Source organism: Parus major, chromosome 10, assembly GCF_001522545.3.
Source record: "Parus major isolate Abel chromosome 10, Parus_major1.1, whole genome shotgun sequence".
Lineage (NCBI taxonomy): Eukaryota > Metazoa > Chordata > Aves > Passeriformes > Paridae > Parus > Parus major.
The window spans coordinates 12,926,683-12,953,174 of NC_031779.1; the positions used below are offsets into that span (position 1 = coordinate 12,926,683).

The 26,492-nt window shown below is 46.1% G+C and overlaps 1 protein-coding gene across 3 annotated transcripts in view; it reads left to right on the forward strand.

The window, feature by feature from the left end:
- NTRK3 (neurotrophic receptor tyrosine kinase 3) overlaps positions 1-26,492 on the forward strand; it is a 204,219-nt gene that overhangs the window by 130,247 nt on the left and 47,480 nt on the right. The window contains exon 13 of one of the 3 annotated variants that reach the window (XM_015638977.3): positions 7,676-10,394. The exons of the other annotated variants lie outside the window; for them this stretch is intronic. Within the exon in view, the coding sequence (XP_015494463.1) occupies positions 7,676-7,794 (119 nt within the window). The 3' untranslated portion in view covers positions 7,795-10,394. Of the gene's footprint in view, positions 1-7,675; positions 10,395-26,492 lie in introns of those variants that run through there. 3 annotated transcript variants of the gene reach the window in all.

Consider the following 26,492-nt stretch of genomic DNA (forward strand, 5'->3'; position numbering starts at 1 on the left):
AATGCCTCAAGTGGGGCAGACACACAAAGGCTTACACAGAGTGACGTGGTGTGAAATAAGATTGGGCTCAAGTGCTTTAAATGCCTTGTGCATTTAGGTGAATTGATGTGAGAGAGAGAAGGGAGAGAGGGAGACGTACTTGCAGACCCAGAATGAAACTGGGGCAGAGAAGGGTCTGGCAGATGTGTAGTTAAGCTCAGAGCTGACTGTTTGAGCAAAAATTCACAGCTAGACCGCTTGCTGGAAAAAGCTTGTCAGAAAGGACTCCTGGTCCTTCCTCCCTGCTTTGAATGATGACCCCTAATAAACAGCAGACACACATTTTGGGCTCAGATCTTGAGTTGCTGCCCTGCTGTGCCAGATCTTCCCCACTCTGCAAAGCTCACTCTCTGCTCTGGGGTGGAGTGAGGGTTTCTTTGCACAGCAGCAGCCCCCCACAGGGCTCCTCACTCGCCTCATCAGTGCTTTGCTGGCTGCAAGGGGCTTTTCAGGCATTTCATGCATTCTCTTGCAAAAACCTGCCCTATTTAATGTGTGTTTGGTGGGAGCAAAGCCCCTTCTGCAGAATGAAGGACACCACAAATACCTGACACTCGTTTGGTTGGCACTGTCCAAATAGTCCCACAGGAGCTCTGTAGTATCAGCATAAACTCATGTTTTCCTGTCTTCCCCTGGGAGAGCACAGCCTTCACTGTGCCCTGGGGTGTGTGTTTTAGAGCTTGTGAAATACTGAGAGATACCAAGACATGTTCTCGAAACAAAATCTGGAGCTGGAGCTCTCCCTTGGGAAGTGTAATAACACCCTTTGACATACTAGGGTGCAGAAGACAACTTATTTTGAGAACCATCTACTGGGGCAATTATCAAGAGCTGTGGTGGCAGCTTCATTTCCAAAGCAATCAGTGGAGTAGGAGCACTGGAGAGACACAGATGAAGAACAATAATTCCGGACAAAGCAGCATCCAAACAGCCTAAAAAAAATCAACAAAACCTTGTTCCTCGAAACTCCCTGCTGCTCTTGCTGTGTTTTAGCCCTCAGCTCTTCCTGTTCCCATTTACAGCTCCTCTGTAGTGCTCGGTGCCTCCTTGCCTGCTGAGATCTCCTGCGCTCCTCAGTTTCCAAGCTCAGTTTGTAAACTCCACAAAATCGTGTTTTCCCACAGGATGTTCTTCCTGACACTTCAGACTCTTGGGCTTGTACAGCTCCTGGGCTTCCTGGAGGGTAGCTCTGGCCTTTCTAGATGACATAAGGTGTTGCTGGAGCAGATGGCAGAGTAAAGAGACTTGAACAAGCAAGGATTTATTCTGGGCCTTGATCAGCTCCTCCCATCCCCTGAAGAGCAGGAGAGCATCCCTGGCACTGCCTGGGCTGGGGAGGTCCCAGCTGCAGTTTGCAGCAGTTGTGTGCAATCCTGTCCACCATCTGTGTCTCTTCTTGGTGTCTGCTGTCATATCCCAGCCCTCTGGCTTTACCAGGTCCTTCTGTCCCCTTCTGGAGCCCAGAGCTCCTGCAGAGGATGGGAGTCTTGGAGCTGGGGCACGTTCAGGACTGTCATTGTTTCCCTGGGAGACCTTGGAGAAAACGTGGTCCTGCTTTGTGCCACCATTTTGCTGCCTGTGTAATAAATAGAACAGCTCCTTCCTACCCAGGGAATGAGCGAGGCATAACAAATTAATGTTTATGAAGCACTTTCCAGCTGAAAAGAAGTTTAAAACAGAGCTGTTGCTGCTCTAACTCAGGGGCTTCCTTTACTGGTTGGCTCTTTGATGTGGTGATCTGTGGTACTGGTGGATCAGCTGTACCATAATTGGAATTAATCAGCAATTAAGGAACACGAGCCCAACCAGATTCTTTCCCAGTGGATATTCATTTCTGGGCACATTAGTCAGTGGTTTCATTAACTCTGTGAAATGCTTAGGGTAACTATTGCTCTCTGAAGCAGCTGGGGAGCAGTGGCAGTGTCACAGGGACACGGATACCTGTCAGGCAAAGTGGAAATAAGAAGCTTTTGTAGCACTGTGCACTGTGCTTAAATTGGCAGCACTCCGAGGGCTGACTTGAAAAAAAAAAAAGAATTAAAAATTGACATAAGAATATATTTGAAAACCAAAGTGATGAAAATGATGTATTACTTGCTAGGATGGGATCTTTCATGCCAGGTCCCTTGGGCTTTGTGGAGTGCAGAGGCAGTGAGAGCGCACAGCGGTGAGAAGTGGGGACTTGTGGAGGCAGGGAGACAAGTTTTTTTTTTCCCTCCCAGCCATGAGAATGGTGGAGGAGAAGGCTCCTGGATGTTTCAGTGCAAGGAGAGGCAGAGACAGAGCAACAGCTGGACAATGCCCACCAGCTACCACCAGCTTTACAAACACTTTCCTGCAGCTTGTTCTCATGGCTGACCTGTAACCCCTGAGAGTTTTGCCACGTGCCTTTGCATGGCTGTGGGTCTTTCAGGGGACAAAAGAGCCATTCTCCTTGCTCAGGGACCTTCTCTGTGACCCACCACCACTTAAATGAGGCAGAGACTAAGCTCTGCGTGTCATGGGCGAGACTGCTGGGTGCCCAGCCTTTCCCCCCTTCCCTGGTCCTCTTACAAGTCATTTCACATACTCTGGCTTCAATCTAACAAAAACAAAACCGATGAGGCCCAACTGATCTGGCTGCTTTCCATCATGCAGTGGGCCTCTGAGTGGCTTTAAATAGCTTCACCTCCATGCAGGCTGGAGAAAAAGCACTGGCTGTGCCTCTGGACAGGAGGGTAGCTTTGGCTCAAATCACAGGCCATCTCAGACCTGAAAATAGCCTCTTTTTTTTTTCTGTCATCCTTGGTCTTAAATAGATTTCTTTTTTTCCTTCTTATTTTTCATTTTATACCTTGTTAAGTGCTTTCCTGCTTTGGGGCTTTTCCTAAGGGGGATTGGTGGGGAATCTTGGAGCTCTGCCTCCTGAGCTATCAGGCTACATCATTTAGTATCTTGGAACTACTCCATCCATGAAAGAGTTCCAGAGAAAACAAACTTGTGATCCTGGCTAATATGGACATGGTCTACGATAGTGGTGGCAACGGTGGAAACACAACTGATACTGGAATTCCTCCCACCAAAGGTTTAGTGAATCCTACAAAGTCTTCAAGAGTTCACCCCGTGGAAAGCTGTGAATGCTGCCCTTTCCCCAAGGAAAAGCTGTTTGGCCACTGAGTGCCTGCAGAATTCTCCTACCCCTTCCTCTGCTCTAGCCAGACATTAGAGAAATTTATGTGGAAATGGGACCTTCTGGATCCATTTGCTTCAGTTTTTCTCTTGCTCTCCGTCCATCTCTTCCTTTCCCTGCCCTCCAAAACACTCCCAGTGCTTCTGTTTGTGGTTTTGGGTTGTGGACAAGCACAAGAAGATGGCACAAGCTGTAGCTAGAGCTCCATCTAGCACACTCCCAAGAGGTTTCCTGTGACGACAAATCTCATTGATTAAAGTGGGAGACTCTTATGCCAAAGGTTTAACCATGGAAAATGAAAACAGTGGACTGAATTGTTGGACATGAAAAATTCCCTGTGGAGGGGAATAAGGATCCTGTTTACATGAAAATGAAGGATTGTAAGAATTTCTGTAGCTCTCAGAGCCTTTCTAATCTAAGAAGAGGTGTCATCTGCTTGAAGATCTGCTTGATGTCTGTGTATCAGTGTGAAATTCATCTGTGGACTGAATTTTTTTGAGGTTCTCCATTGTGGCCAACACTGTTGGGCTGGTGTAAATGAGAGGAGGTCTGGGCTCTCTGACTTTACCTTGGACAGGAGAGGAGATGGTGTGGTTATCTGCAGCTGAGAGCATCAGGGACAGCCTCACTGTGTTTCTGCTGAGCTTCTGTGACCTGCTTTGTTGTGGCAAGAGAGGTCTTAGGCTGGGTTGCCTCTCACCATGTTACATGCTGTGAGAGGAAGGGAAAAGAGAGGGTTTTGTTTCCTAGCCCGGCAGATGAACGCATCCATGACAGGAAACCTGGGTTGTTGTGTTGCTTACCCCTCAGATATAGACACAGCAGTGCTGACTGACTAAAGGGATGGCTATTTCCTTTGCTCAGGATGTGGGCCAGGCTTGATGGTTTTCATGCTTTCTTTGATGTTATTCATGCTTCATATCTGTGCATAGAGAAAGATAAAATGTACACTGTTGTTGGAGTCTCCTACTGCTTTTCCTTTATATCATAAATTCTGCTGTAACTCAGAAGAGAGCTCAAATCTCTGTTGCCTAATGTGAGCTGCGTGGATAGCAGAGTTGTGTTTGGCCAGCTTGTTTCCCTTAATTTGCTATTTTTGTTTAACCCATTTTTGCCAGGCATTACGTAGCATCCCGTTGCTTTTCTCATCCGTTTGCACAGCAATTTACATTGCTGTTTCAGAAGCAGTTTCCATCCCTGGGTTTCAAAAGTGGTCTGCACCACTCCTGCTGTGGCAGATAGGGATGCTGTGGGGAGTAGTGCATCATTTTCTGCGTCATTCCCTTGCCTCCCCAAGTCACAATCCCTGCTGCTCCTCTCAGGTGATGTGGAGCAGCCTCAGGTTTCCAAAGTCTTAGAAGCATGCTCTGTTTGAATAGTGGCAATTTTACCAGAAGGCACACAGGGAAGGCAGGTTGAAAATATCTGTTTTTTCTCCTTAGTTTTGCTCTCTCAGTGGAGGAAGTGTGTTCCACTGTCCATAGGCTGGATTGGTAGGGGCATGAGGCAGAGTGGCCAAAACCGACTAGCCAGGGTGTTGGGAAACACAAGATAGCTCTGGAGGACTAAGTGGATGGCCAGGGTTGAGGACAAAAACTGATTGCATGGTTTGGTTGCCTTCAATTTTGTTGTCCTTTCATTGCCACATCCATCCAGCCTGCTTAGAGAAATGTCCCATCTGCTCCCTCCATCTCAAGCTGTTAGAGCTGCACAGCAAATCTGAGCTCATTCCTCCTTCCCTGTTCTCCAACACTCTCCATACATTTATTCTACTACCATATGATGGCTATTAGTAGAGAGAGTATTATGTTTTAATTTTAAAAGTGATATCACTAGAACTGGGAGTAGCACAAAGTCTAGTGTGTCAGACCCTTCCCAATTTTGTAGGTCTTTGGAGATGTTTTTGATTTCAATCTACAGGGTGGGGATTTTTACCTCCTTACTATTTTCAGGCTTGCACGTTGGAGTTTCCCTACAAATCTACAACCAATGTCAAAGACAGTATTTTTCCTCCCATTTTCCAGCTGGCACTGACAAATGTGAAACTCCACAAAAGTTATTGTTTTTAAAATTTCCCCAACTCCTTCTAGGAAGTTGAACACTTATATTTCTCCTTTTTATTTTTTCATTTTGACAAGAAAGAAAAAAGAAAAAAAAAAGTAAAGCAAAACCCCCACATTTTTAAAGAGACTTCCAAGGCAGTTTTTCAGAAGCTAATAGCTGTGGTGGTAGATGACATTTGTCATAGCAGCATCCAAACTCTGAACCTGTTGAGATTCACCCATTTTAACCCTGGACATCTCCGTGAGCATCATCCATCTCACATCTGTCAGCGAAGACATAAACCTAGCAAGAGCCTTGTTGGTTTCTGCTCCATACAAGAGAACGGGGTTAAGGGTAGCAGTACAACAGGGGAAAGAGCAGTGAGGAAGAGAGAGAAAACCAGTCAGGAGAGAAGCATGTTTTTTTTCAGATTCTTTGGGGACTTTAATAAATCAGAAGGAGAGGATGCCAAAAGGACCGGTGCTGCATTGCTCTCCCAAGCCAGCTGGATGTGTGTTCAGCCCTTCAGCTCCAGAAACATGGGGTGTCCTCCTGCCACGCTCCTCGTCGTCCCTCGGCAGCCCCTGCGTGTCGGTGGTGGGGTAATCCCCGCTGCAGCCCCGACCCTGCTGGCACTGGAGACCCCTGCAGCTGGGATTCACAGCACTGATGACAGACAGCAAAGCCCTTGGAGTCCCCAGCTTTAAGTCTTGCTGATCTTTCACATGTCCCTTCGCTGGGGCTGTGTGTCCCCAGTGGGTTTTTAGGTCTGTGGCCCGGCAAAAGTGAAATTGCCCTAATTTAGCAGAGCTAAGAAACGCAAAGAAAATAAAGCAGACGGGAGTTCTCCTTGGAGATGCTCAGTATTGTTGAGGACAGACTTTCCCAGCTGTCCTTCGGTGGCCATAAAATATATTTATATTGTGAAAAACAAAACATGATAAATAGTGACGTTCAGGGATGCCGTGTTTATTTGTGTCCCAGTGACTCTGATCACTTTAAACCGTGAGAGTTGAGCTGAGCTCTTTCTCACTCTCATTTCATTTACTAATGATATTTCAACACTTGGATTTGCCTATGAATCTTGTTTATGACACATGAACCAGAGTGGAGCCTGGCTTACTCTCCCACATGGATTGGCCACTGAGAATACAGATAGTTTCCCCCAAACAATTTTAAACAGTTCCAAACCAAACAAACAGCTTTTGTCTGCATCCTCCGGTCCATCAAAGGAAACATGTATTTGATGTGCAGATGGAGTAAGATAGTGCAGTGGAGAAATTTAAATAGATATAAAAGACAAAATAGAAAGAAGAATTAGGAAAAGAAAAATCTTCTGGCTGGTGTAGTTTTGGTGTGAGAAAATTTCCTTGCCTGTTTGAAATTACTCTTCCTATTGAGATCAATTCTTATTGGCATCCAAGCTGCTCCATGCTGCTATAGTGATGCCAGACTTGAGTTAATGTAGCTGATTTGTTCAGGACCCTGCAACTGTATGAAGTGCAGGAGTATTTTCTAAATCTTAGAGCAGTTATGTAGACAAGACATCCCAGTAATTTTTTAGAAAAACCCTTTAGACCCATGAGAATTTGGTATAGATGAGAGCAATCCTCAAGATCCTGCCATGAGCATCTTGGTCGTGGCAAACAAGTGAATTTCCCTGTCTGGGGCATCCCAAGGCAGGTACATTCTGAAGAGATGTTTGATACAACCCTTTAAAACATTATATTTGTCCTGTAAGTTTGTTGGACTGAAGGAAGGAGCTTGCCTATGATCACTGCTCCCCTTATTTTTCTTTCTCATCTGGCCAGTGTTTCTGGTAAATCCTAAACCTTCAGATCACTTTTAGAGCGGTGGGGTTGTGTGAGGAGAAGATGCCTCCAGCATGCAGGTTTTGGTGTCGATGGGACAGCTGGGATGAAGAAAGGTCTGTGGGATTATGAGAGTCAGGTCTCCCCAGCCTTGCAATGGTACTTCTTGGCTTCAAGAACGTTATGCCAGATTAGATAAATCATGAGAGAAAAGTAGGCACAGGAAGGAGTCTCCCTATTCCTCACTGACTGCCTAGAGAAAAATGGACTAGGTAGGAATTTGGACTTAGTGGGAACCTCTGGAGAAGAGTTGTTCCCAGCTGTGTGTCCAGACCTCTTGCATGCCCCTTGTCCTCAGAGCACTTGTGCCTGCACGCTCCACATGAAATGACTGCCTGTTCTTTATGGAAAGACAGAGTGAGGTAGCCCTGCCTGGAGAGGACATTTTGGCTTTAATTTAATGGCAGCCGTTTGCTAGTTATTCATTTGGTTCTTTTTTATATAATCACATGTGTGTCGATATCTCTCTCTTTTTTTCTAGTTTTGCTCTTTTTTGTTTTTTCGTTTACTTTATTTTGCTTTTTTCTTTTTTCTGTTTTTTTTCCCCCTTTAGGTTTCAGAGAAATTATGTTGAATCCAATAAGCCTCCCTGGACATTCCAAACCTCTTAACCAAGGCATTTATGTTGAGGATGTCAGTGTTTATTTCAGCAAAGGACGTCATGGCTTTTAAAAACTCCTTAAAAGTCCCTGTTCTGATGTCAAGTTTATAGGCTGTGCCCTCAAAATGGTGGGAAGCAGTAAGCGTGGTCTGTATGGATTGAGGTCTCCTCCTAATAGGACTCTACAGCCCTGCCTGTACACACGTTAAAGCCAACTGAAACTGTGGTTTTCTGTCACCAGATAACAGGGTTGTTCTTTTCCTCCAATGGTCGCTGTGTTCGTTAAATATTCCTGCAAGGCACAACAGCAGCAATGAGAGCAAATAAAGAGAATTAAAACCCAGTTGAAAGGAGTCATCCTAATAACACAGTAAATAATTGTACTTTTGCTTTAAAATAAAACACAAAACAAAAAAACACAAACAAACAAAACAAAACAACCGAGCCAACCAAACTGACATCTTTAGTCATGTCCTCCCTGCTTGGAGTTTTCCTTGTAAGCTTGTGTCTTCGCAACACCCAGTGAATGCTGCCATCACCTCTTACGTGGCACCGCCATGGGAGGTCTCCCAGAGCGAGCCGAGGCGGGGAGCCTGGAAGAAACTAAAGCAGAATGAAGACTTTTGGTAAGAACAAAGGCAGCCCCGCTCCCAGTTCTTGCACAGAAAATAATGTTGGAAGGAATGAGGATGGAAAGAAAAGGAAAAAAAAACAAAAGTATCTTACTTCTCTGACAGGAAGAGAGTGTGGTTATCTTTGAAGTGCACATATTCTAGGAGGCTTCTTTCGTTTGTCTGTCTGTCTGTGTGTGTTAGAGCGGCTCATTGGATCTGACTATATCGTTGTCGTACTCTGGTCTCTCCCTGCTGCTTAAATGATGAGCTTTATCTGAGGAGTTGCCTGGACTTCCCGCATGGATGGAGAATCCATAGCGCAGGAGGGTCTGTGTCCTTGCCAGGACTAGAGCAGTAAGCAAAGTGGAACAGCATATCAGACGCACGCAGGTCCCATTGCTGGGCCTTTTCCAGCCCCCTTTAGCTCTCCCCTACACTCCCACCCCACTAGAGATTGATTGTAACCCAGTCGTGTACCCAGAGCCATCAGCTCGAGGCTGGTTGACTGAAGGAGAGGAAAAAAAAAAGCATTCTGTTGCTTCTTCTCTGGCAAAACCAGGAGTATCGGTACTGTTCAGGCTGATATTTGTGTCCTCTCCCCTCTCCTATCCCACTTTTGTCTTACTTCATCCAAAGCCTCTCAGATGGAAAAGTAAACCCTTTCATCCTGTCCTCAAGAGAAGCCAGCTGCCCTCGTGGCAACTTGCAGGGCTTTCCTTGGACTCTCTGGATGTCACCTGTATGAGAAATACAGATTTGCTCACACATATCAGTGATAACCTATAAGCAAAGCAAATTTTCTCTAGAGGACAAAAAGTATTCCAAAAGCTTCAGGTGTGGCCAGATCCTTTTGAGAGGAATATTGGACCAGGAGCTTGCTCACCAGCCACTCAGCTTTGCTTGCCTTCTTGGTGGCCCGAGATGACCTTATCACATCAGGGGTGTCTCTAAATCACCAGCCCTCAAGGGTCACTGCCACTGGAAAGAGTCATGGTCCCTTTCCACCAGAACTGGGCAGAAGCCTCAGAATGGATGTTCTGCTTCATCCTGCCTTTACAGGTGACCTGCATGAGCCACCCTGGAGATTGCCAGGAGGTTTTATTATCAGCTGTCCCATAGGGATATCGCTGGGAATATTCCATTCTCTTGCTTCTTCTCCTGGTTCTTTTGCATAAAAAGGTAAAGTGCAATAGACGAGTACTGGAGAGATGGTGGCAGATTGCTTTAAGTTAATGGACATAGGGGGGCATCTGTGTTAGCACGAGGAGACCTGGCTCAGGTTAGATGGCTTCAGAAACCATGACCAAATCTCCCAACAACGTTTCCTGCCCGCATCGGAGCTGGAAATGCCAGAGGTGCACTGCCAGAGGGGACCTGCGGGCCGTGTGCCATTGACACCTCAATTCTGCAGATTCACAGAGTGAGGAGGAGCTTCACAGAGCGTGTGAATCACTGGGTGCTTGTCTGAACTGAATTTCCCCATCTCCTGGAAGTCGCCCACCTGACCTGGGGATGTCTTGTCCGTCTGAACTGTCTCCTCTCCCTAGCACTGTTCAGGGGACTCTGCTCTCAACTGTGTGTATCAGTCGTAGAGATGCATCTGTGGGCCTGGACCAGAAGCCTATATCCAAACACCCTAGCAGAGGAAGGGTTGAATTTTGCAGCTCAGGTCCATCTCTGCTTAGAAGAAATCCTGCGGACCGTACAACATAATTAAAAGCAGTTCTCCCCACTGTGATCGATGTCTCAATTTGTTTAACACCAATTAAAGTCTCTGGTTCCTCACTGCTGAAAACGAAAGCCAGTCGTGGCTGTTTGCGATTGGTGGCTTTAAGTAGCAAGTCTAAGGATGTTTCTTTTTTAAATTTTATTTTATTTTTAATTATTGTAAATCATTACCTCATTTTCTGTCAATGAGATTCCTCCATCTTTGAGCATTCTTATCTTGCCATAACTATCATCCTGTGCTAATGGGAAATGGGACGGTCCCTTTTCACAGAGACTATAGGGGTGTTCAATGTCTAGTTTCTTAATAAACACTTTATTTTCTAACGAAACAGCTGCACCAGGCCTCTTCTTTGAAGACAAAATAAATAAATGTTCAGAATGACATGTCCTATAGTCTACTTCTTCATGAGATGGTCCACATGTGGGGAGTCTGGTCTGTTTTCTTCTTTGGCGGGTGTGGAGGGTGGGATTTACAGTTGTGATGGGAGCATTGCTCAGGTGTAGCTCTTGTTTCTGTCACTCTCATCACACACAAAGATGTTTTCTTGCCTGAGAGCTTAGCTACTAATGGTCTCAGTTGACAACCTGTTGGTTTTTGTAGCATCAAATGGTCATATTCTCAGGGACAAGCTAGTACTGCAGGAGATTGTGTCAGGATTTGCCAAGACAAGTTTCTATAGTTAGTGGAAAAAAGTTTTACTAGAAGCCTTATCTCTCGGGGAGCTTGACAGTAAAAGATTGTTTTGGCTGCAGTGCTTTTGTTTCAGGACATGCTGTTGCTTCAGGTCTCCTTGCTTGGCTGTGCAAATTGACAAAAACCAGCAAAATTGGCTGTTGGGTGTTGGATTGTTGTCCCCTCCTCAGGAACAATTAACCTCATGTTAAGCTTTCAGGGGTGTGTTTGCTGTAGAGGCAGTGAGGTACAGGTGAGCGCTGTGCTCAGGTTCCTGATTAGAAATTCATGTCTGTGTGGTTGGATGCTCCAGGAGGAGAGGAACCATTCTGCAGTGTGTGGGACTTGGCATGAGGTTGTGTCTTAGTAGTTGTGTCTTAGAATTGTTAACAGGAGATGTCACTGATGGAACTAAAAGCTGCTGTGCCAACCTGCAGGTGACAGTGGGCATGAGGATGGGGGTGTGTTTGAGCACATATTGGTGGATGGTGCTGGAACCCTCTTAGAAAACCTGGTGAGAGTTTTGATGAGCAAATTACAAACATGTTTTCCAGCATCCTTCTGTTCCTATAACTTCCTGGCATGACTTTCAAGCAAATGTCTCAAAATGATGCTGTGAGTGAATTTCTGCATGACCTTCCCTTCTAAAGAGTGTGTCTCTGGGAGTGATGGGGTGCTGTGTTTCTACAGGATTAGGTGATGGCTGAGACCTTAACCTTTCCACGAATGTCTGCCCGAGACAAGTGTTTGTCTCCTAACATAACCTTACACAAGGGATGAGCAGCTGAGCTGCATTGGATTCCATCCCTGTTTCCTTTTCCTTTCTGAGGTGTGGGAAACAAACATGGGGTTTGGAAGCTCTGTCTTTTCTCCTCCACTACTGCAAGGTCTTTTATCAGATTTCACAGCCCAGAAACATTGCAAACAGTAGTTGATTAGCCAGTTACTCAGTCTGCTGCTATGGTCAGCTTTGGTTCACTTTGCTTTGTGTTTCAGGGCAGCTGACTCTTTATGTATGAGTTCCCACAATATTTTTGATGCTGTCAGTTCAAAAGGAGCTGGTTTAACTAGGGGCTCTGACAGGGATCACAGAGGGGTTGGGCACTTGTTTCTTCTTGTTCTTCCTTCTTGGTTGTCTCTGTTGCCTGATGTACCCATGTGAAGGCTCCATGCTCTTCGTGACAGCTGGACCATCAGTTGATAATTTTGTGCTGCTCTCTCTCCCCATTCTGGCTTCAAATTACTCTTCAAATAAAGAGTTATTACTGAAAGAGTTTGGGATGCTGGCTTGGTAGGGTGAGGGAAGCAGCAGCTCCTCCTGAGCAGCACAACCCTTCCTCCTCAGGTCTTGTAGAGTGTGTGAATAAGCAGAGAAACAAAGTTTTGGCTCATTTTTCTTTGACTATAAAAGATGGAGTCATGTTTCTTTTAGTTCCTGCTTGGAGGGAGCATGGTGGGCACTGTGTTTCTGGCACTGCAGCTCTCTCCAGGGTGGAATCACTGTGTGGGACCTTGGGCTCAGACTTGCTGCAGGGCAGTGTTTGGTGTGTGGGATGCTGTAGGTCATGATTGGGGTACACTGAGTTTCTGCAGCTGCTTACCCACACTGCACTGAGTCCTGATCTTCTTTGCTGCTCTTTTGTTTATTTAGATGTGCATTTGAGGAGCCATGCCTTCTCTCCCAAGAGGCTTGAGCTTGTTTTGAAGGTGGTGGTTTGGTGTTTCTTTCTACCATCAGGTCTTTGTTCTTTCCCTGTATCTGTGTCCTGCTGTCCAGGGAATTCCTGGGAGCTGTGGGGAGTCAGAGGAAGCTGCTTCTGCTGATTCAGCAAACTGCAGCAGTGCATCACTGCTCTGCTCTGATTTGTACCAGAAAAGCTGCAGATCCTCAGGGTTAAGCTTGGCATTAGCAGAGGATAAAGAGGCCTAGACACAGTAGTAAAGCTAAAAACCACAGGTTTGGAGGAGCAGCAGCGAGAGAGCACACAAGAAATCAATGCTGAGTGATTTCATTTTCTCAACATTTGGAAGTACTTCTGGTGCTGTTTGTGCAATGAGTCAAAGAGTCCACATTAACCATGCATTTACCAGTGTCTGCAGGGCCCGAGCAGTTGGAACAAAATGTGACAAACTGTGGGGAAGTGCATAGGGCTGCTTTGAAGCTGTGGGTGTAGTTTGATAGGAGACCTGCCCACTCACAGCTGGAAAAGGTGCTTTACCTGGTGAAGCAGTGGTGTATCTTCTGCTGTTGTGCTGCATTTTGCTTTGCCTTTATCTTTTGTGGTTTCTCCAGTGTTGTCACCACTACTTTCCTTAAGACAGGCAGGCTCCTTGGTGGTGCCAGCATGTGGTCTGATGCCACAGAGCTAGAATAAATCCCAACCCACACACCAGTAAATAACTGCAGGAGGATTCCTTCGCGAAGAGAAGATGATAATTTCTTCAGCAGTAAAGCAGAGTGCAACTGCAAGACAGCTACATTTGAATTTTGGTATTATTTTGAACTTGTGAGTGTAACTGCTGACTAATCAGCAGGAATAAATTTTGGTTGTTCTATACAAAGTGGAGGGATTTGTTCTAAGTGCTGGTTAAATGATTTACTCTGCTGTTAGTGACTCATTTGTGATCTGTGCCTGATTCCTGCAGAGAAGTTGACTTTCTGTAAGTATTTGTTTATTATTTCAGAGTATTTGGCCTTTTTTCTCCAAGATTTTGCTTCAAATATTCATGTTGTGTGATGGGTGTTGGTTTTTCTCTTGGTTTGGGTGAGTGAATGTTTCAGACAGGTAGTCAGAAATGTAACATGCAGAGATACCCTTCAATCATCTGTTATTTGGGGTTGCCCCTAGCCCCATGTTTCTTTTTCATGTTGGGATTAGTATCATCCCAACAGGTCTTTCTGCAGGCAAGAAAAACTGTCATTGCCTGGGCCTTTGGAACAGTTAAGAGCTTGTTTTCAGAGCAAGTAGCTTTCCTGGCTCCAGTCTGAATCCTGGGAGCAGCCTGTGTCTGACCTGTGTGTGGGTTTCCATCCACTGATGGCAGAGCAGTCACTGCTGGAGGTCAGGCTCATTCATGAAGAGTCAGGGAGAGCCAGACTGGAGCTGCATTAGGCTCGGTAAACTGCCAGGATGTCTGAATAAACTGATTGTGGCCAGGTCATCATTATTTTAAGTGAGTCATAGATGTGTCCAGGCTGTTTATTAAGATAATTGGGAGAGGCAGGGATGCTTGCAGTCCATGGACTAGGCTGGTGAGGTGGTGGAGTATATTGCAACATCTGATACAAGAGAGATGGAGCTCCTGGCCTTGCAAGCTGATGTGTCCAAGGCCTGGTCCTGCCAGGATTCAGCCCCTGGTGTTGCTGTCAGGCACGCACGGTGACATCATGCTGATGCACATTTCACACATCACTGATGTGAGCTCGTCTTGCCAGGCTGAACAGTCATACCTCTGCCCAGGTTTCCTCATGAGGCCTTGTTGCCTGGCAGTTTTAGAGATATTCTGGGTTGACAGAGAATTCTGGGTTTGCTGTATCAGTGTCAGGCAAAATGTGGGGATGATAGGAGCAGCAGTGCACGGTCACTCTTCCTTGGTAGTGCCTGGGCCAGCCCTGTGTAGGCTTCTGAAGGTGGCTGCAGGTTTGCTTTGTGCTTTCTGGACACGTTTGTTTATCTGGTGGTCCCAGAGGGTTTGGAAGTTCAAGTGTTTAAGTTCCAGTCAGATGCTCAGCACTGCTGGAACAACTCGAGAGGTACGAGTCCCCCAAAGCCACCACGTCTCACCACACACAGACGGTGCAGGCGACTTAGAAGGGCCTCACTTAAAGACAGGTAAGTGTCATTTTTCTCCTTCTAGGGAGCTATTGTGTGTGATGTGCTGGATTCAGACCTCTAGCAGGAATTATTTTGATGGATCTGCTCTAAATGCATCAATGATAACTGACGGCATTAGACAGTATCAGTGGGAAACTGTCAGTCCCTGCTCAGGAGAAAGCAGGGGCTTTTCTGGCTGGAAATGCTGCGGGTCTGGCACTGTGTGGGAGTGGAAAACCAGAAGAGCCAAGTGCTGCTGGAGACCGAGGTTAACGCCCACGGCTGTCCCTGTTTGACCACCCGGGTCAGGTGTGGCGACGGAGGACGCAGCCGGAATGCCAGCAGGTATGGCAGAGCTGTGGGAGGTGTTTGGCATAGCTGTTGACTCCTCTAAAAAACCTGAGAGCACAGAACTGCAAGGGTGGCCACTTGATGACAGTGCCAGTCTCTCATTTTCATTAGCAATCAGCAAAGAAAGGCTGTGGCATGTCTTAACCCTCCTGCCCGGGGCCAGCAGCACATCCAACACAGAGAGAAAGTGTTTTTTGCAGCCATATGACATGCTTGCCACTCAATCCCAACAGAAGGTCTTACAGCCATGGCTTCAGAAGAAGGTAGCAAAATCCCTGACAGTGTATCTTGGATGAAAGTACCATCCTAAAACTAGACTGAGCTCAGTTTAATCCTGTTAACCTCACAGTGAAATCTTGAGAGTTGGGTAACATTCTCTGTAGGTCCTTAAGCTTCTCAGCATGGCTGTAATGTGTGAAGCATCTCATGTTTTGCCAGATTTCCTAATCTGGATTCAGTGGTGCTGGCATGAACCTCAAAAAAAAAAAAGAAAAAAATAAAAAGGCAGAATGATATCAATAGCAGTCTCACAAAGGAAGGTGAGTATCTCTCACCAAAAAGACAGAGTCATCCTTAGAAAACAAAGAAGACTCCTGAGCATAAAAATTGTACACCCAAATAGGTAAGGATTTTCCCTTCTGGGGAAGACATCTAAGACTCAAAGAGTAAGAAAATGTGGTGATCATGAGCTGTAGATACAGCACGGACTGAAATCTGGCTCTTTGATCCGAAAGGGCCACTGAAATCAAAGGGCTGCACAGGAATCTATTTGGGTGATGCCTTGAAGGGCTGGCTCAACCCTGTGGGGCATATCTGTGTCCTTAGTTTATAGCACTGTGCTGCTGTCTGTCATCCAGCTGGGCTCTTGGTGTGTCACACAGGGAGGGAGGCAGCCCACAGCTTGCTGGACATGAGCCACTGAGGACTCCAGCCCTCCCTCTCTGAAACCTCTCCACCTCTCATTTCCCTTCTGAGTAAGAACAGGTCCCCAGGGCTGGAGCTTTCACCAGATCTCACCCAGCCCCATGCTTAGGTTCCCGAACAAGAAACCAGAGGATGGTCATCTCTTCAGTTGCAGAGGAAATGCCTTTGGCAAAACATCCTTGGAGTTGTCCAAAGTGGTGTCCTTGTCTGGAGAAGTAAGTAGATGTTTGCTGATCACAATGCAGGGGGTGTGTATGTTTGTGTTTGTATGTGTAGTAGGAATCAAATATTCATGATGGAAAGGTGGTGTTGGATTTCCAAGGAAAGAAACACATTCATTAAATTCAATCCAAAGCCCAAGGCAGAGGACTGGAGGTTGGGATGGTAAAGCCTTGAGGGGATTAGGCTGTGACATGGAGGTTTTGCTGCAGCTTCCCCATCTGCAGTTCTGTATAAATGATTTAAGCTCACTGACGGTGTCCATTCACTGGGACTGCCAGTGCTGGATGAGAATAGCCTGGCTCTGAGCTGGGTGTGATTCCAGACAGCAGCTCTGGAGACCCAGAGCAGCACATCCCCGTGTTGTAGAGACTGAGCTGGGGTCTCTCACAGAGCTCAGCTTTAAGCTCAGAACAGCTGCTTGGTTTTGGGAAGAAGCAGGAAGCCACAAGGGTCCTTTCCCAAGGGACATCCAAGCCCAAGTGCAGTCAGCACACATGCTGCTCCCTGCTCCCTTAAACCCCCAGAAAAAAAGACTCTTTGTTCTAGGAGATATAGATTATATATATTTTAAAACTCCATGAATCATTCATTGCTCAAAGATAAAACTGAGCATCAGAGCCAAGGAAAGGCTGAGTCTGTGAGGCGAGGCAAGGAGCCTTCCATTATGTATTGTACTCAAACTTGACCTGGCAGTACCTCCTTGAAATCTTGCCTTTGCTTTGGGAAGCCCTCTTTTTCTCCTAAAAATCTGAACTACTCACCTACTTTCCATAGATAATTGTAGAAAAGCATAATCATCTGCTTCCCTTGTTGTGCAGCTTGATGGTTGGCTTTTGAAGAGCTAAAGTGTATGTGAGAGCACAGTGGGGCTGCCAGGGAAAGCACAGACATGTTGGCTTGGAAGGAGAATGAAAGAGTCCTAGGGATGCTATGGGATGAAGCAGGGTTTAAGGTTTAACACTTAGTCTGGCAGAGTGTCAGGTAGGGGTTATTGAATGGTTTGGGAAGAGAGGCTGGGTGTTTCTTCACTGAGCCAAACACTTCCAGGCTTGGTGTGGCACAAGCCAGCTGTGAATAAGGGCTCCTGCTCACTTGTGGTCACTTGGTGGTCAGCATGAAATGAGTTTGTGGGTGTGAGCCTCGTGCCTGGCAGGCAGATGTCCTTAGCTCAGAACATGTCTCTGGTTTCTTGGATGGAGGCAAATGCTGATGATTAAATTCAGAGTGTGTGGCAGTATGGTGGTGATTTGTGGTGTCCTGACCTCTTGGCAAAAAGAAATAGCTAACACAACCTGTCTGGATAGCAGCAGAACTCACAGCCAAAAGAGTGGAAAGGGAGGAAGAGGGACTGGTTGTTTGGTTTATTTTCTTTGTGCTTTGCTGTTGTTGTTTGATTGATTCTGTAATCTAAGAGAAGGCCTGGAAGTTGAATTTTCACTTTATAAGATCATGGTTTTCTTTCCTATATCAGTTGTATTACAGTAAAAATTCATGTTCTGCTTGTCCTGATTAAATGGCAAAATGTTGTACCGCAGCAGCTGGAAGCTCTCATGTTGCTTTGCTATTTCCTTTTTAATTACTGTCACCAATTTATTAGCAAGAGTAATCTTATTGCTCAGGGCTGGAGACACCTTCCCTTTCCATTGCTATATGGCCCCAGGGCTTGTAAAATGCACTTTTGGCAGTAAGGTGAAATAAAGAGGACTTCATTTATTTGCTGCCCTTCATTCGTGCCAGCACAAGAGCTTATGAGGCCACAGTCTAGCCTGGGCATCTGGTATTGTCCAAGTTAAAAATAACCCCACTTTTAACTCTGCTCACTCAAAAGTTATTTTTCACCCAGAACTTTTTAGGGCATTGCTTTGCCAAATAGCAGTGACAGAACTGGGGAGGGAGTGACCATTGTTGGGGTGACAGACACCCCACAAGGTCAGGTAAGTGTCCGAGTCAGAGCGTCAGGGCTGGCAGATGATAGTTTGCAGCAAGCAAACACCATGACATGCAAGACATCTGCTGCAAAAACCGGGAGAGAAATGATTTGGAAACATGTGCTCTTTCTAAAGCTTTTATTTTTTAATAGAGAAAACCTTTCAGGCCCCTTTTTAATTCATAATAAAGAGCAGGTTGAAAAGAAGGAGAGGGCAAATGAAGACAGTGAGGCTTTCTAACTTCCTTTAAAGTTGGAAGGTCACCTTTAAAAATGGATGAATGCAGCATTTGGAGGAAGCTCCAAGGCAGCAGGCCTGGGGTTCAGCACTAGAATAGGAGGCAGAACAAAGATGAAAAGAAGAATCCAGTTGGGATCTAGGAATAGCTGTAGAGCTGCAAATCCCTGTGGTGGACTTGGGTGGAGGCGGTGTTTAAGGGAGCTTCTCTGCCCGCTCTCAGAAAGCTGCAGTTGTGCGTGGTGATGTGCTGGGAAAAGTTAAATTTGGAGCTGGATAGCCAGCTGGACTGCACAGGGGCACATGGACGGGTGCTAGTGCTGTGGGAGTAAGCTGGAATCTGGGATAAATTTAAAGCTCTGACTGCCCATTTGCATTTGGGAGCGCTGGGTAACTCTACAGTTGTCTTGCCTGGTTTGGCTGTGTCCCTGCTGATTTCTCCCCTTTCCTGGGACTCCTCAGGGAATGGGAAAAGGGTGACCACAGCCTGAATCCTGGTGATGACTTGCTGTTTCTCAATGCCAGCCCTTCCCACCTTTCCTTGGCAGAACCTGGGAGCTGTCTGGTGGGAACAGGGCACAAGGGGAGGAGTGGGGACTGTATTAAGTGACCCTGGTGTTGGTCTCAGCTGTGTCTGCCCTGAGCAGAAGTTCCCTATGTCAGGGGAACAGTTCTTGGGATTCACCTAAGAACTGAGCACATTTCATATTTAAGCAACTGCTTGTCTTTCCCTCTGAGCCAAGACGCAGGGGCATCAGGCACATGCTATCTATTGCTTATTAAGTGGTTTAACAAGCCCAGCTAATTACAATGTACTCAAGGATTTTGTAGCTTATGAAGGCAGTCCCTGTTTGTTTGTGTCTGTGCTTTAATACATTAATACACCAATTAAACCCTGGGAGGTGTGTGTGCTCACACAGCTTTACATACGGGGAGGCATGTGGATGGTTTTCATGTCAGCTGGGGCTTCTCTGGCTCTTACAGCTCCTGCTCTGAAGGGATGCTTGTGGTTTTGCACTCAGCCTTGTCACTGGAGGGACATGCATCCCCTACATAAAAACATTGTTCTCCCTGCCCAGAAATATGTTGTTTTACAAGACTCAGGCAGACATGGGCACTCTGTTGTTAAGGTTTCCTTTTCTCAGAAAGGCCTTGGAGAATTTCTCTGTCTCTTTCCTTCTCAGCGCTGATGATACAGGCAATTTGTGCCTGAAAGTGTTGTCTTCTCTGCCTCAATTAGTCCCGAGGGGTCAGCAGTGGGAGCTGCTGTCTGTGACACATGCATTTGTTTGCAAAGGGCGCAGCACATTCATTAAGCCACACGGTAACGAGCAATAATCCGTGCACCAGGCACCCAGCGTGAGCCAGCGCAGGGATGGGCTGGAGCAGGCAGCGAGGGTCAGAGGTAAAAGCCTCCTCTGTGCACTCACAGCTCCATGAAAAGAAAGCAGTCGTGGGGGGAGGAGAAGGAGAAATGACAGATTAAAGAAAATTGAGCAACTGTAATAAATACACTTGAAATGGAAGTGATTATATTCCCTGTGGAGCTGAAGTGCTGAGGAGGGTCTGCAGAAAGGGCAGCCACACAAAACCAGTGGCTTTTCAGAGAGCTGGCTTACAGGGAATGCAAAATGAGTGGAAGAAAGGTGGCTGGGCTTTAATGCAGGTCTTTCAGACACAGTTGGGAAGGCTTCACTCTAGTAAAAATAAAGATAATAAAAGGCAGGATATGGGACTGACGTACACCAGGCTAGCTAAGCAAGAGACTGAGACCATAATGGGGCACTGCTGAAGTATCACAGTGAAAGGAGAGGGGAAGAAGCAGAATCCAGGAGAAAACAAAGGGATGGAAAGCAGCAGCCATACAGATGTTGAGGGTGTATTTCAAGCAGGAAAGTCCTTTTGCACAAAAGTACCTCAGAGACAACAAAACTGGCCTCACATCCAGGAGAGGTTTGGAGTTTTGAGGATCCCTGAAAACAGGGATCTGGTATAGAGGACATGGAGGAGAAAGTGTTTATCTTGAGAGTGATATATGGAAAACTTGGACTGATAGCAGAACAAAAGCCAGTCTAAATCAGTGATAAGAGGAGAGAAGGATTATTAAATATTTTTCATCTGCCAAAATTTCATCTAACTTTATGGAGGACAAGGAGTTCATATGAGTGACCAGCTGTTCAGGGGCACGGGACCAGGTGAGCATCCTCTACAGATGGAGAGCACATCCTTGGCACACAACTTGCCAAGCTATTTGTTGACATTTTAATTAGCCTGTTTAAAATTGGGCAGATGAATGAGAGTTGGAAAGTGGTGGACATAATGGGGACAAGAGACAGACCAGTGAGTTTGGTGTTTGCTCTGGGATATTCTGAGGAATCTTGTTAAACTTTAAAGGATGTTGTGGGAGAACACCTGAAAAACAATGCTCTGTGAAGGTGAAAGTGACTTGAAGGAGTGGGTCACACTCAACCAATCTGTTGGCATTTCCTGAGCCCACTGCCACTATATTTGAGGGAAATTCAGAGGATATAGTACACTGAGATGTTCCACAAGCATGGGACAAGGACCAGCATCTGAAATAAATGACTAGGGGTGGAAACATTGATGAATGCATCGACAAAACAAAGAACCCGTGTAGAAATCTGCCCTAAGAGCAAGAGACAGAAAAGAGCTGTTGCTAAAAGTGTTTCCAATTGGAAAGAGGTAGAAAGTGATGTGTTCTGGAAGTCACTGTTAATCACCTGTGTTTTTCTTGATGTCTGCTAATGATCTGGAAGAAAATGCTGAAGGCAGGAACCAGAGTCCTTCCTGCTGTAGCATCATGGACTGAGCCATTTTTCACCAGCACTGACTGTGCTCAAGGTCCCAAACACACCCAGAGCCTCTCCTGATTTGAGGTGTGTTTGAGAGAGGAATCCTTAGAGAGAGAAGAGAAGCAGAGAGAGAGACACTGCAATTTATTCCACAGGGAAACAGCACTATCCATTAAGAAAGGATAAATGAAGCAAACTGGGCAGCATAGGAATTTTTTGTTCGTTGAACTCCTTCCAGAAATGAAGATGTGATTTTTAACAGCTCTGTAATTATTCATTCCTTCATTCCTTTTTATTTTTTTCTTCTCTCTCTACAATTCCAGTTTCTAGTTTGGAGACCTCAGATGACTTGATGTGAGCTCTGTTTGCAGGATAATTGCAGCCTGGCTGTGTAAATGCAAGAAGTCTGAGCGAAGTTTTGAACTCTGGGTGCTCATATGCACTCAGATATTGATCTGGGTAGGTTTCCCCACTACCTGCTTAAAAAAATCTCTGCCCTGGGAAAAGGTTAAGAGACTTGCTTTAAACTCTGATTGATAAAGAAAAGACTTCAAGGTGACCTTTTCAACACAAGCTGAATTTGGGGTCACTTTCCAAGCTCAGATTGCAATAAGGAGACAGGATTTGTAGGGAGATTGACAGATTGGATTAGTGGCCTCTCATTTTGCCATGTTACCACCCCAATATCTGATGCTGGTAAAGCAGTTCAGGAATGCAACATATATAGTCTTGTTCAAGGTATTTTTGAATGAAATGAGACCTGTCCTAGGCTAGAGAGGAGAAACAACTAAAGGTATTGAAGATCTTTCCACCATTATACCCCACTCAGTGCTCTGCAGCATCACCCACATATATTCATCTACAAATTGCTGTTGCCAGCTTTGGGAGGTTCTTTTTATGCCTCTGCATCCTCAGGTAATTGCAAAACAGTATTACTCTTTCCCACTTTCCCCAGAAACTTTGCTGATTTTGGTCCTTTCTACTAGCAGTATGTTCTTGCTGTAAAACTTCCTAACACATTTAAATTTAAGATGTTAAGCCATATATGATATATATAAAAAGTGTGTATACATATATATATAATATCTTGATTTTGTAGCTGAAGATCCTCATAGGTTGCCTTCCTCATGTGCCTTGAATACAAACTTAACAATCATCCAGTCCTCAAACAGTGTTCAGTTAAAGCTGAACATGCACCTTTTCACCATCTGCAATTAATCACGTCTTCTGAGGCGTACCAGCACTGCAGAATGTTTGCTTGAGTCTCACCAGGGCCTTTAAGAAAAATTAACTGGGTATATTTCCTCTGGTGCTGGCCACAGGAGAAGACTGCAGGATTCTTTTTTTTCCCCTCTTGCAATGAAATTTCTGCTGGATTTTGTGAAAATTCACCCCAACCATCTGGCTCATAATGGTGTGAGACATTGCGGAAGGATGACAGACAGAAAAATGGACAAATATATATTGTTTTATCACCCTGTGTTCTCCCTGTGCTGGGAGTGCCAGAGACAATAACCCAAGATGGATTCCCCTTTATAACCACAACAAGGGCAGGAGTGAAGCAGTGCCATCAGGGAAGGATGCTCTAACAAGTGCATGTGGTTCCTTAAACGCTGCTGACCTCCTGGTGATGAGGGATTTTCAGAGCCTAAGCCAAGAGACCTATTTCTGGCTCACCTCTCACTGCTCAAAGAGCAGTTTCTGCCAAGGAGGGGAAGGTGGTGCTGGCTGGACAGAGCCTCTGCACAGCCAGTGGGAAACAAGTTGGATCCCCCCGTGGAACAGCTTTGGAGTCGATGCACGGCTGAGCTGCTGCCTTTAGGGATCCTCTTCTGCAGGATGGACCCAGGGTGCTGCTGGGCTCCTTTCTCTCTTCTAGAGCTGCTCTGCTGTTACCCCCTCTTTTTTATTTTTTTTTTATTTCTACAGCAAGAGGAACCTTGGAGGAAAAGTGGATTTCTCTCGGTGTGCAGCCTCAAAGGAGCACCAGCACTAAATTCATTCCTATTTGTGACTCAGGCACAGGCCAAAGGAGCACAATCATGCACAGACCTGGAGGGTTAAATGAGGACCAGCTGCTCTCCCCATCAGATTAGTAATTTCTTTGTATGATCCTCCTCCTCTTTATCCCTCTCTGCATAATTTGCTGCCTCTTAACAATAGCCTAAATCACCCAAACCACAGTAATTTTAGAGCCTAGCAGGCAGAGCTGTCTCACATTACTCCTCCTTCAGGGGTTTCCTTCTGCAGGAGGAGTTGGTGAGATGGAAAAAGGGATGTGCAGACAGAACAAGCAGGGAGAAATCCTAGGAAACCTCAGGCAGAAACCAAGATAGAGCAAGGTCCATTTGGGGTGTTAGGAGGACTGGAATCTGAGGGAACACCTCATCAAGCCACAGACATGAGAACACCTCCTGTGTCGGTCCTGAGAGAAAGGGAGTCAGAGGAGGCGGGAAGGAAGGAGAGAGATGGAAATTGGGCAAACTGGAGAGAGACTTTCTAACAAAATCATAACTTGGGCCTGAGATCTGTCTTTCAACACCTCGTGTTTTTGCTCCATATGGCCTCACTTCTGGAATTTTCTTGTTCCATGGGTTTGGCAGCATTAGCCACTCATTTAATGGCCACCAAGCTGTTGGTGGGAAAATGACTGGGCATGGGGCAAGAAATGATATTACTAACTAAAGTTTACAGATGCAAAAAAAAAAAAAAAAAAAAAAAGCTACATTTCTTTCAAAATTGTCCTTTTCCTTTTTTTCTTTGTGATGATTGTGAGGATGGCAATAATCAGAAGCACTTCCAACCTGCCTGGAGCTCTAGCTGGAAAATGCAGAACACAAGGCCCTCTTGCCAAGTTCTCTGCTTTGAGATGGTCCAGGAATTCTGTCACAACAGATTTTTCTGAAAGTCTTTATGCACTTCCACATCTGGAGGAAACTGCACTTTGTCTAAAAATACTTCTTCACTTTGCACCCAACTTTGGGGTCAGTTCTTGTTCTGGACTTTGCAATGGGGATCACAATTTTAGTCTGAACCACTTCCAAACCATACCTCTTTCTTTAGTGCCAGCCTTCTAATTGTCACATATTTTCCAGAACATATTCAATCTATCTGTAATTTTTTAGCAATTATGGTGCGGGCTAGATCCTTCAAACTGTGAATCAGGGCAGCAACTGAACAACACTGAAACAGCATATCAAAACCCCTAAATACTCAAAATTACAAGGAAAAGCTTAACACTGTGACCTGAACCCTACGCTGCAACATCTGCAGGGGTGTGCACTGAGGCTGGTGCTGGGATGGGAGTGACACCAGCAAGATCTGACTGAGGTCAAATGATTGACCATGGGATGTCTGCCAGAGACACATCCTGCTGTGGGGGTCAGTACAGGCTGGGCTGAGCTCTGCTGGAACCTTTTGGAGGGAGCAGTGGTGGTGCCAGACACACTTTTGTGTCTTCTTGGGGTGAAGGGGAATGCTGTCTAATCAGGGCTGTTGCAAAGATGAGGGATGAAGGCTGGGAGAAAGGCTCATGTGGCAGCAGTTAATCCAGCTGTGTGTGACATCTGCCTGCTGGGACACTGTGGGGGTGCCAGGGGACAGCAAAGGCCAAAGTTTGGGCTGAGTTCACTGCAAGCAAACTCCTTCCTTCAAAGGAGCCAGGAGCTCATTTCTGGCTGCAGCAGCTCAGGCATGGAGGGAGCCTGCAGCCTGCTGCCATCCCTGCACTGGAGCACTGGCTGGGGGGACGTGAGGCTCAGCACTGCTGAAAGCAGGTTCTGCCTGGCTCCCAGCCCTCCTGTAACAGGCAGGGCCATGAATCAGCTCCCAGGCTGGGGCAGCCCATAGCCCTGACCCTGGGAGTGGAAGGCAAGCTCTGTGCTCCTGCTGGGAGATGTTCTCCAAGCTGCCAGGCTGCTGCTGAGACCCGGTCACTTCCCACTTTCTGGTGATTATCCATCTCGGCAATAGGATGCTGTTAAGTGTCTGATTAGTGTTGTTAAAGCCTTAAGCCTGAAATCTGACTATCACGTGGTCCCTCGAGGGGCAGCCGATCCCCCTCCAGCCCTCCACCAATAATCCTTCCTTCCCCTTGGAAAATAGTAAAACAGAAAGACAAGTGGTATCTGTCTGCAGCAGCATTTTCCAATCAAGTGAAAACTAGCTGGAAAATCAAATCAGCTGGTAAGTTGCTGCAAAACACAACTCTATCTCCTTAAAATCTCCTCTTTTGAAGGGATGAACAGAACAGCAATAGCTGCTGATGTAAAACAAACCATTATGCCTCCTATCTCTTCTCCAAGCCCCCCTCCCTGCAGACGCACGAGTCTGAAGGAGGCAGATGCTCTCTGAAGACTATTTTCCTCTGTTAAATAAATTCACTTTCAAATAATGTGTAATTAAATGTGTGGTATTGAATTAATGCTTTATTCTGAGTGCTTTGGCAGCAGGGGACCTAGGGGCCTGGCTGGTGGAAAGAAAACATGCTCACCAGAAAGACTCCCTTCTCCTCTCTCTTTCCCTTTTCCTCCCACCCTGCCAAGAACCCCAGACTCTGTTTCCAAGGGCTGCTGGAGTGTATCAGTGAGGACAACACTTTGTGTAAGATCCCTTTTGTCATATGTTGTCATGGGGCTCTTGGGCATTTCAGCCAGTGCAAAGACCTCTGCAGCCCTCTCCTTTCCCCTCTCCACCATGTCTTGATAGCCTTCATCCTCAGAAGATGCCAGCTATCTGCTGACCCTCGTGTGCAAAGGGCAGAGCCTAGGTGTCCCCTCAGGATGAGAAGTTGGTGCTGGATGTCTGAGGAGGCAGAAGCTGCTGAAGCTGAAAAAGCAGTTTATCCTTCCAGCCCAGTGCCAGCCAGAAATTGAGAAGGTGCAGACGATGTTGGGAATCATTGGATGGTTTTTAAGTCCTTTTGCCTGGAATGTCAGTAGGGTTTTCGTTCCATCAGCAGTGTTTGGGTTCCCCTGGGAGCCAGCTGAGGAGAAGCTGGTGCATGCAGAGACATTGGCAAGGACAGGGTGCACCTGTCCCCAGGCTTTGTAGAGGTGACAGGAGCAATGGGGACCAGAGTGACTGTCTCAGCCTGAGAGGATCTTGGCATGTAGAATAAGCAGAGGCAGAGAATGGAGCACAACTCGAGACTGGGGCACAACTGGGAACCCATTTACAGCTGCCTGCTGCCTAACTCCAACCCTGGCAGCCACAGGGAGCCTTGGGAGCATTCAGTTTCTTTTGGTAAAGTCCTCAAAGTCTCCATACTAAAGGACATTTTAACCTTTGACAACAGCTCAAGTGAAGAAATTTACCTTGTTGGATCAAGGCTGATATGAACTCTTGCTTGAGTAATTCCAGAAAGTCATAAATCTGCAGGAAGAGGAGGTGGTGGATTCTGACTCAAAGGCAAGAGCCCACTGCTGTGCAAGGCATGGATGTGCTGAAGGGTTCTTCCATTTGC